General features: G+C 36.2%; 1 protein-coding gene across 1 annotated transcript; it reads left to right on the plus strand.

The window, feature by feature from the left end:
• The first annotated feature begins 924 nt into the window (after positions 1–924).
• CENPW (centromere protein W) lies at positions 925–10,709 on the plus strand. The gene is made up of 3 exons (XM_033102726.1): positions 925–1,207; positions 7,442–7,555; positions 9,433–10,709. Exons 1-3 carry the CDS (start codon positions 1,082–1,084, stop codon positions 9,457–9,459), a joined length of 267 nt encoding a protein of 88 aa, XP_032958617.1. The 5' UTR covers positions 925–1,081; the 3' UTR covers positions 9,460–10,709.
• Positions 10,710–10,937: the final 228 nt, after the last annotated feature.

Below are 10,937 nucleotides of genomic sequence, written 5' to 3' on the forward strand. Positions count from 1 at the left end.
ACGATTGCATTGAGAATATGGAAGGGTGTGGCATTTGGTAATGACAAGGCTTAGTGTATGACCACAGGTATAAGTGGCTCATATGGTGAAAAATATTATTTACAGAGAGGAGGTCTTGGAAATGGAAGGCCAAATGGAAGGATCATCTGTGTGGATTTTGAAATCACAATAATTACTACCAGGATAGTATTAGAGGTACAATGAGAAGCAGAGTGATCTCAGAGTGGTCCTCAGACTAGCAATGCCAACATGGTCTGAGTACTCAAGTACTCAAGTCCCATCCAGAGCTATTGAATTGGAATCCCCACGAGTGGGGCTCCATCTGATGCACGATGAAGTATGAAAACTACCTATACTTTAGCACAGAAGATAGAAAAGTTAATTGCTTGAAGAAGTAGCAGAGTTTTCAATGAGGTAGGAGTTAAACTACACCTGAACTGCAAGGTTAAGTGGGGCACCTTAAAATTAAAGGGAGCAGCATTTGTAAAGAAAAGCTAGAATCATGAAAAGACCTCAGGTAAGATCTAATGAAATTCTGTAAAAAATGTGAAGTGTCAGCTGTTAATATCAGAAAATCATGTCTTGTTAGGAAGGCATTCATTCTTTAGGAATCCGGATATAACATCACAAACTTCTATTTACTTTTTAGCCCATTGCTGTTGGGCTCAGTACAGAGTGAGAGAGCTTGGAAGAAAGGAAGTGTAGCGGCCTTGGCATACCAACATTTTCCACAATTTCCCCACATCTCTATGGAACACAGGAGAAGTAATTCCACAGAGCAGGTATGTCACAGAAGACGATTAAAGGAGGCCTTAGCCCTTGAATAACGTCATCGAGCACCCAGCGCGGGAGTTCTCTACCAATGTCGGCGCCGCCGGGGGCGGAGCCTGCCCGGGGCTGACGTCACTATCGAGCGCCGGGCGCGCTCCTTTGGCGGCGGATTCAAATGTTCAGGCCGGGATCTCCGGCCTGAAGAAGCGCTCGAGGGGCCGGGTTGTTTTCGTTTTCTCTGCGGACCAGAGCTTCTGCGCGGTGCAGGGAGTACCTCGGAGGCTGAGGCGACCTGTGCCTGAGGGAGAGGATGGCGCTGTCGACTAGAGTCTCTCAGAAGAAGCAGATAAGGCGGAAGGCCCCTCGCGGCTTTCTAAGGCGTATCTTCAAGCGACAGAAGCCTCACCTTCGTCTACAGACAAGTGGCGACTTACTGGTGAGATTCTGTCCCTTCTTGGGCTCGAAGTGAGGCCGGGCGAGGGTAGGGTAAATTAAAACCCCAGTCTTTATTCCCCCGACCCGGCAATCTAGTTCTTTCAGGCCTGTATGTAAGACGTTTTCTGCAGTGACTAGGCAGCTTTGCCCCAGCTCGGCATGTCAGTTCATACTCCTGACGCTGAATTGTACTGGGGCCCACGGAAATGTGGCTCTCTGGACCTATTTTACGGGAGGCTATTAGCCACATCCAGGATAGTTTACTCGTCTTAAGGCGAGAACTGACGTAAAGTTCCTGCTTATAGCTTTTAAATATCGCTGTCTGGTACTGAGCCTAGTGAACGTTCGGAAGGTATGAAAGATACACAGTCTTTTAAAAGTAGATTTTGGAATTCAGGCTGGGTCATTTTTATTTAACTCTTGTAAAATGCATTACTGTCATATCTTTTTTAACGTTGTTAACCAAATTTATTGCCCTATTTCCTCTACTTTAGCCAACTTGCTACAAAACCCTGATTCAAAAGTTTATTTCTAAGTAGTATGTTGTCAGCTATGAACTCGTTTTCCTAGACAGGTAGGACACCTGTTAGTTCTCAAGCCAAAGCACTAACACTTGTTTATCTGACTCATAATACCTGCAGCATAATGCTTATCTAGTAAATACCCACAACCAAATTACTGTATAATATTTTTGTCTTGAAGTAAATTCAGAGTTTTTATGTCAAATGCCTGGAACATGTATCCCACTAGCAGAATGAACAGTTTTTCTAGGTTTAAACCATGAGAGGTGTCTCCTCTGTTTTGTCACAAGACGTCTGAGTAAAAGACTTGCCTTCATTATAAGTGGGCACCTAATTTTCCGGATATTAAAGTAAAGAATTTTGGCTAACAAGAATATATGGCATGGAGAGTGTCTTCAGAATGCACCGTTTCATTTGTTCTTGAGCTACACTGTTTTTATTTTTTCCGCCTCTTTTCTTTACTGCCTCCTCATTTGTTGCCTACTTGCAGGGTTTCTCTTTTTGCTAGACTATTACAGAATTGTCTTCATTTTTCCTTTATTTTGTCTCTGAAGACAAAATAAAACTTTCCGGGGGGGGTGAGGGGCTTGGAAAAGTAGCCTTTCTAATATCTCTTGCCCTCCTTCCTTGTTTCTTTCTTAGGCCTTGTAAGAAAAGACCATGTATACTATTTTGTATCCACACCCACGGTGATGATAAAGGTGGCACAAGTGAGTTGGATAAAGTGAAATTGATTTACAAGACATTTGTAGGTAATTTATTCTGGAGTTTTCACTGGTGCTGGGGTCCCAAGTGGAGGGGGAGGACATGTACCTGCTCAAGAATTTATAGGAGAGTACCACATAGATTGGCAGAAATTTCTCAAGTAGTCAGATTTCTTCCTCATCCATACCTGTCTGCCCCAAAGTAAACTGTGGGCCGGTGGGAAATATTGTAAAGTGGGTCCAAGTGGTGCCGGAAAGAAGGGGACGTGAAATTCCAACAGTTGCAGTGGTAGGGGAAAGGAATTTCTTTAGGCCACCATCTATTCCTAGGTCTTACCCTTTCCTTTGGTTTTCATTAGTTCTCCTTCACTGTCTTGTATATGCCATGCATCACCCTGGTTTCTTTGCTTACGGTTTTCTGCTTATTTTGACACTTCATCACCTTACCCAGCAGGTGTCCCATGTCATCCATAAACTTTAATACAATTCAGGCAGTCTGTTTTAATCTTTTTTTCTGAACTTTGATAGCAATACCAGTGAACATACAATGTAGCTGTTGGGATTTTGACACTGTTCCCTAAGAGTTTCATATGCCAATATCTCCTAGTGTGGTATGCAGCTTCTTGAGGGGAAGGAAAAATACATATCTTTTTGTGTCTCCCATTACCTTTAACACAAAACTAACCTACTTTTATGCTATCTTTTGTATGTATTTCTTCTACCTGAAGATGGTCTTCACTCCACTCAGCAAACTCCAGTTCTTTTCAAAATCCAGTTCAAATGCTACTTCAGTGCATCCTTCCTAATCTTCTTAGAAAGAATCAACCTTATGTTCCTCTATCATCACACAGCTGTCTTTAAGTTTTTTATAGGTTTGGTTCTCCCATTTGACTGGAAACTTTGGGACTGTTTGTATTCATCTAACGTTTACATAATACCTTGAACATTAATTGTCTCAGTATACAATTAATGTCGGGACCACATGGTAACTATATGTGGATTGATTGTCATTTCTAACATCTTACCATTTCCTTGTGTTATTTCATAGTTCTGCACTGGCTTTTTGTTATTGTTTTGTTTCACTGTATGTTTCCAAGGTCAGTATCATTGAGTACATTTGTTAATCTGAATAAATGGTTCAGCTTTTTGGTGGCTCTATTAATTTTTCGATTTATCACTGAGGAATGCTGTGCAAATATCTGGATGTGTTATGGTTTATGTAAAACTCAAGTGCTGTGATGAAGGGAGGTCAGGCTGGCCCAGTCTTTTGGTCAACTGAGACTGTCATGAAATGGACATTTCTTTGTAAATTACCTTTTGATTTACCTTTCAAGCAAGTTGATTTTTTTCCCCAGTATGACTTCTTGATGGAATGGTTTATCTTGTCAAATTTGAATGCCTAGCTAAATACCTTAAAATTTGTTTTTGTTCTGACCATTTTAATTTAAACCTTGATGCATTTGAGTGATACCACTCAACAGTTTTATGACAGAGGAATAATAGGTTGCTTAAAAAAAATCCTGTGACATCAAAAAAGTAATATTAATTTGCCTTGGTATCTATGGCTCATGCCTATGAAAAGGAAAGGACTTTCCATGTAGGTTAATAGCGTGAACCAAGTCTCAAAACAGAGTTTGGTTTATTTGGGATTGAGTAAACATTTTTTTTTTCTTTTTGCCTAGTTTGGGCATATATGGAAGGATCTTTTGTTCATGCAATAATAATTGACTACCTACTACATATTGGGTCAACGGCTAAAGGTCACTGGGATACAATGTTAGGGAAGATAGTTATAGTTCTTAGCCTTATAGTAAGTACATTGAGGAAGACAGGTGAGAAATTGTATGCAGCGTGTGCAGTGAAAGGAAGTTCAGGGTGCTGTACATAAACTCACATATTGGGGGGAGTTGGGCTTCTTGGAGAAGTCTACAAACTAACAGGATGACTGTAGGTAAGGTTGTATTTAATTACCGAAAGAAGTTCAAAAACCTAGTATGGAATTGGAAGCTGAGAAAGGTGAGAGAGGAAACTGGAAAAGCCTGGTCAGGTGGGGTTTAGTATTGTGGAATTAATCTTGAGGGCATCTGGGAGCTCTTTATATTTAAAAGTAGAAAATATAGATTAACAGAGGAAATGTCCCATATTATGGAATGTTTTTGCTGCAAAAGGAAATGGGATGTCATTGGAAGTTTTAAATAATTGAATGATATGATATCGTAATGTAAAGAATCAAGTGAGTGCTTTACCTCTGATTTCTTGTGAGAATTAAAGAAGAGTGCATCAAAAAAAGTACCAAAAGAATATCTCCTTCCATAGGTTCTTTATCTTATTAAATTTAAATTCCCAAACCGTATTTTCCCCAAACATCACTAAAACATACTTAAGCTTCTGTAACAATTCACTGAAGATTTCTGCATAGTATAAATAATTTTAAAACACCACATTACCTAGTTATGTAACTTTTAGTGAACAGTGGGGAAGAACACAAGATAGTGAATATTAAGTATTGTGTATTAATTGTTCTAACTGCAAAAAGCGTGTTCTAGTGGGTAAATGACCAAAGAAATTGTATGTTAAAGATACTATCTAATTGGACCTCAATTGGTAGTGCCGTCAGGCACGTGGCAGGAGAAAGGATGGGAAGATGTTACCAATAATTTAAATAAAAGAGCACTGGCTGTGATCCTCGGAGAGAATTAAGGTAGGACTGCAGTTCACTTTACATTCTCTCTTGCTTGGGTTTTGTGTTCTAGTTTAACTGTTTTCAAGGGTTGTATGTGTAGATTGACTAGCACTTTGGTTTGGATAGTGAATTTTGAGTAAAATATTAGCAAAATGTTATTTTACATATTCAGATAATGAGGTTAAATGTACATGTATGTTTTGTTTATACGTAGTGCTTGTTTCTATAAGAATATGCAAGAAACTGGTAACCATGGTTGACTGGGGGATGATGTGGAAGAGACTTATTTTTGACTGTCTACCCTTTGTTTACTCTTTTGCTTTATGTTTTTATTTTGAAATAATTATAGATTCACAAGAAGTGGCAAAAATAGTAGAGAATACTCTTGTACCTTTTCTCAGCTTTCCACAGTGCTAACAACTTACATAAGTCCTTTGTGGGCTTGAATTTTGTATTGTTATATTATCTATTTTAAATAATTTCTTAAAAGGTGCCTTAAAGATTACTAATGGTAGATAGGATTATTTCGATATTATTAGATAACAAGTAACAACCTTTGTACATACATTTTTCAATTTAGTAAATTTTTCCAATTTTGATTATTAACATTTTTTTTTTCTCTACAACACTGAGCAGTAACTATTATTCGTATATGCAGAGAGTGAGGCACAGAGAGCTTGGGTAAACTGCCTAAGGTCACACAGATTCTAAGTGGAAGAACTATGATTTGAACCCAAGACTGTTTGCTTCAAAGGCTGCATTCTTAAATACTCTGTAATTGCTGCAGAGTCTGGCTGATGGGGAAAGTCTTCCCAGTTGGAGGAAACAGTATCAGCAGTCAAAGAAGCACAAGGAAGCCTGAGCAATGGTGATTAGGATGACTGTGATTAGGGTACATCTATGTGTCCCCTAAAAACAGGCTCTGAGATGGGAAATTAGTGTCTAAGGGATTTTTATTTATTTATTTATTTATTTTATGGAGAAACAAGGCTGGGAAGCCAAGTAAAGAAGAAATATTTAAAAGTCCCACTTCATGTAGAATGATCCTGAAGGGGACTTCTGGTGGTTGCCCCTCAGGTTTGCCCTTATACGAGATCAGGGATCTTGGCTGTCACACTGTTGGTTATTGGTTGGAGATGGAGTAGGAAAAAACAGAGTGGATACAAAAGATGCAGGCAGATTTGGTTGTAGTATCAACATTATTTACCACCTGGTGGTTGGGAAGGAGTGGTAAGAGTTGAGAATCAAGAGGAACATGTGGACACGCTTCTGAGGGGGTTCCAATGCCATGCTAGAGAATTTGGAGTTTGTCCTCGACTAATCAGTCAGTGAAGACAGGCATTACTATTATCTTTTTTATAATGGAGGCACTGAACAGTGATGGAAAAATAAATGTTACATACTGTTACATAGAGCATCGTAAATAAGTGGTGTTTAACATCCCTTTCTTGGGTTGAACTAGAAAGATTTGGGTCTGAGTCTTGGTTAGGGTTACACACATTAGAAAGGTCACCATACTCATTGTCAATTATTTTTATCTGTATAATTCTCTATAGACTAATGTTTAATTAGGGTGCTTTTCCTGCAAGTAACAGAAAAGTGTTCTTCAGCTGGCTTAAATAATATGAAGGTAGTGAGATGAAGGGCAGCTCCAATTTGGTAAAATTAAGCCAACAAATAGCTTTGTCAAGATCATCAATAACAGAATTCATTTTTCTATTTTAACACTCAGTGTGTTTTTTAAGCTCCTCTCGTGATTTTAAGACAGCCGTCACGTTTCTAAGCACCACAGGCAGAAGCAACAATGTCCATTGGATGGAGGGGAATCATTATTAACATGTTTTAAAGTAGATATTTCAAATAGCTGGTTGAAAAATCTTTAGACCTTGGCTTGTAGAAAGAGAGATGATTAGCCTTAAATATAGTTGTTGATATGTTTTGATTTTAAATTTTTGGGAAATTTTAAAATACATTATAAATTTAAACTTACTTGGAATCAGAAGTAGGAATATTTGTTATTTAAAAGAGTCCTACATAAGTTTTGATCTAATGATGCTTTACAATAATGTTATCGTCTATAGCCTTTGGTCAGCCTTACATTGTATACCCTTGTTTCATGCATTATAATAACTGAGTCTCCTTTGTGTGGAATCTAAGGTGGACCTATATTCAGCAGAATTCTGTGTTACTTTACATAAAAGTTAGTTGCATTAATCACAGTATTAAAGAGTACAACATTAAATTTGGGGCTCTTTTATTTTTAAAAATTATTATTTCAAAGCATCAATGTTTGAGTTTAAAATTCCTTTGAATTTTCTCTTTTTAAGGTGCACCTGAACTGCTTACTGTTTGTTCATCGGTTAGCAGAAGAGTCCAGGATAAATGCATGTGAGAATAAGTGTGGAGTCATTAAAAATGAGCATGTACTGGCTGCAGCAAAGGTAAAGTCTAAATTTCTTTTCTTGAACAAGAATTAACTTTAAAAATATCACCTGGTTCATCACCTCTGCCTGATTTAGATTCCTTATTCAGCTTTGTTGACTCAGTTGACACTTAGCTTTTCTTGTTAATGGATTTTAATTATGGAGTTTGGTTTTCTTTGTATGTCTATTATTACTTTCTGATAGAGATTCATGGACACTGCTTTATCGTATTTAGGGGAAAGTGAATGTTTGACTGTAATCTGTATGATTTGTAGTAGGCTATATATACTATTTGAGAAGGTTTAGCACCTTGAAATTTATCAAAACTTACTTTCTTCTGGATCATTTTATTTTCCTCATTACCTAAGTATTTGTTTTTCTAACTTTGTTTTGAGATCTGCTTGACTTATGAATCAAATCTTATAAAAGCAAAGAAGATTGCTTCTTACTGGTATTTTTATATAATGTAAGAGTATGATGCCTAGGGCAGATTTTTTTTCCAAATGTGTTCCTGAGATCATCGTTTCCACTCATGTTAGCAGATGCTCCACCACAAAAAGCTTCCGGGGTCAAGATAAATTTAGATAATTTAACATACATTACCTCCTTGGATAGGCACAATGTTATGTATATAGAGCTTATTTCTATAAGAATATTCAAGAAGTTCCTAGCCATGGTTGACTGGGGGATGATGTGGGAGAAACTTATTTTTGACAGTCTACATCTTTGTATACTTTTTAAAATATTTTTTTTATTTTGAAATAATTATAGACTCATAGAAGGTGCATAGATAGTATAGAGCGTTCCCATGTACCTTTTTGTCCAGCTTTCCACAATGCTAACATCTTTGTATAACTGTAGTTATGTAAATTTATAAAAGGTTATGAGAAATACAACAGTAAAGAAAGTTTTCCAACACTGTTTAACTTAGTATTTTGTAAATTTGAGTACATAATATGCTCAGCCTTTTGGAAATTCACTTGGGTACATAGTAGTTTTCTTTTGCAGTACCCATACTAACATCTTACAGAACAGAGACGTGCTAACCTAGGGGATTGACCTATTTGGTGGCCTCTGTAGAAGCCTAGAAATGTGCATGCCCTGGCCTTGTTTTTAGGGGCTTTAAATTCTCTTACAGTTATACATATTCCAATAAGTTTCTAGACTACTAACGTCAATATAAGCGTTTTTCTGCAGGTAGAGCAAAGTTTAAGAGCTTGAATAGTGTATTGTGTATTTTAAATTTAGGGTTTGTTTGTTTTTATTAATAAACTATTGGTATACTTACCTAAAAGTAGATACGTTCTGTAAAAAATTTTTGGATATATTTTGTTCTCATGCTCCAGGTGTTTTATGACTAAAGATCTCATTTTGTTTTATTTCTCTCGTGGGCCACATGTTTTGAAAATTGTCTAACTAACAACTTTTTCAGCGTAAAACAACTAGTCTTGGTCTCTAAATTGACATAACTCCAGATCAAATATAAAAACTTTGGTGTTGCAATGGATTTGTATTGCTTTATAGTTGTTAAATGCCTGATTTATCATAGGATTTTCGAGTTTTGGAACATTCTTTAACAGGATTACTAAACTGTCTACAAACCTCAAGTTAGGAACCATTAATCTGGACACTTTTGGCTTATAATTGAAGAAATTAATATCTAGAAGTGACTATAAAAACAGATTTTGAGAATCTAGGAATGTTTTATGTTCTTTGAGACAAGTAAATGTCAAGACCATTTATAAGGCAAAAGGATTCCCTAATCACCTTGCATATTGGTTTTATAAAATCAGTCTTGCATATTGTGCACATAGGACTATTTAGCTTTTTGTTGAGGAATTATGTTTTATTTGCCATAGGTATAATATGAATCTTCATTTTTCCCCCCCTCACAGGTAATTCTAAAGAAGAGCAGAGGTTAGAAGTCAAAGAACACATTTTTGAAAATGACATGATGTATAATTTTAGGTGGTAACAGATCGCGAAAGCTCTTTTTACATTATCAGTTAATAGTGTATATTATTAAAATATTGGCTATTTGAGGGATGTGTGCATTTGTATTTTTTTACTGGTATTGAAATATCTCAAGAGCGGTAAATATCTCAGAACTATATAACTTTTTTTAAGGAATTATGTTTCATTCATTTTAAGTGGTCTCTAGTTCATTTTACTTCCATTTCATTGGTATTGTAAATATTTTACATATCAAAAATGAAATCTTACTGTATGAAGTAACTTGAAGAGATGAATTTCTTAGAATTAAGCTTATAAGTATTTATATTTATACACAATTATGGAATCAATTTAAGCCCTGAAAAAAGATAACATGCAGTCAAATCTAGGCACATTTTAAGTAATAATTTTAACTCTTTAATGCCGTTGCCTAAGTAGTGCAATCTATTTTCATGTTTTACCAATAGTATAGTGACATAGTTTCTCAACTGTAAACATCAGCAAAGTGTTTTTCAAAACGTATCTCCCTCCCCAAACCAGAAAAATTACAGGGCAAACTGATTTATTTTCTTAAAGTCACACAGATTTAATAGATGGATATTCCCCCCCCCGCCAAGGAAATTTTAGAAGTTTATTGTATATCATTCAATAGTTGTTATTTTTAACTTTTTATTTTGAAATAATTATAGATTGCAACATGAAGTTGCAGAGACAGTACAGAGAGGGCCCTGTGTACTCTACATCCAGTTTGTCCCCAATTGTTACATCTTAAATAATTATAATATCAAAACCAGGAATTTGACATGAGTACAGTATATGTGTAATTCTGTATCATTTTATCATGTGTATAGATTTGTGTAACTACTACTACAATCAAGATATAGAAGTATTTAATTACCACAAGTTTCTAGGTAATGCTGTCCTTTTATATATTATACCCAGCCCCGTATGATTACCCCTCGCCCCGTCCCTAAACTCTGGCAACCACTAATCTGTTTTCCATCTCTGTATAATTTTGTCATTTTGATGACAAAATCATAATCATAAAGGTTACGACTTTGGGGTATTTGTTTTTCTTCACTCAGCATAGCTTTCTTGAGATCCATCCAAGTTGTTGCATGTAGCAGTTTGTTCCTTTTTATTACTGAGTCGTATTCCATGGTATTTATGTACAACAGTTTGTACAACTCTTCACCCATTGTGGAGCGTTTTGATGATTTCCTGTTTTTGGCTATTACAAATAAAGCTGCTAAAACAATTGTTTATACATTTTTATATTTCTCTGGGATAAATGCCCAGGAGTGTGATTTCTGGGTCAGATGATAAGTATATGTTTAGTTTTTTAAAAAGAAAACAGCCAAATTATTTTCCACGGTGATTGTACCATTTTATATTTTCATCAACATTTTATGAAAGATCTTTCTTTACATTCTGATGAACACTTAGT

Source organism: Rhinolophus ferrumequinum, chromosome 3 (genome assembly GCF_004115265.2).
Source record: "Rhinolophus ferrumequinum isolate MPI-CBG mRhiFer1 chromosome 3, mRhiFer1_v1.p, whole genome shotgun sequence".
Taxonomy (NCBI): Eukaryota; Metazoa; Chordata; class Mammalia; order Chiroptera; family Rhinolophidae; genus Rhinolophus; species Rhinolophus ferrumequinum.

Excerpts from the sequence above, each read along its gene's own strand:
- CENPW (XM_033102726.1), top strand. The coding sequence starts at position 1,082 with ATGGCGCTGTCGACTAGAGTCTCTCAGAAGAAGCAGATAAGGCGGAAG. Across the intron at positions 1,208-7,441 it reads AGACAAGTGGCGACTTACTG|GTGCACCTGAACTGCTTACT; the intron begins GTGAGATTCTGT and ends TCTCTTTTTAAG. Across the intron at positions 7,556-9,432 it reads ATGTACTGGCTGCAGCAAAG|GTAATTCTAAAGAAGAGCAG; the intron begins GTAAAGTCTAAA and ends CCCCCCTCACAG.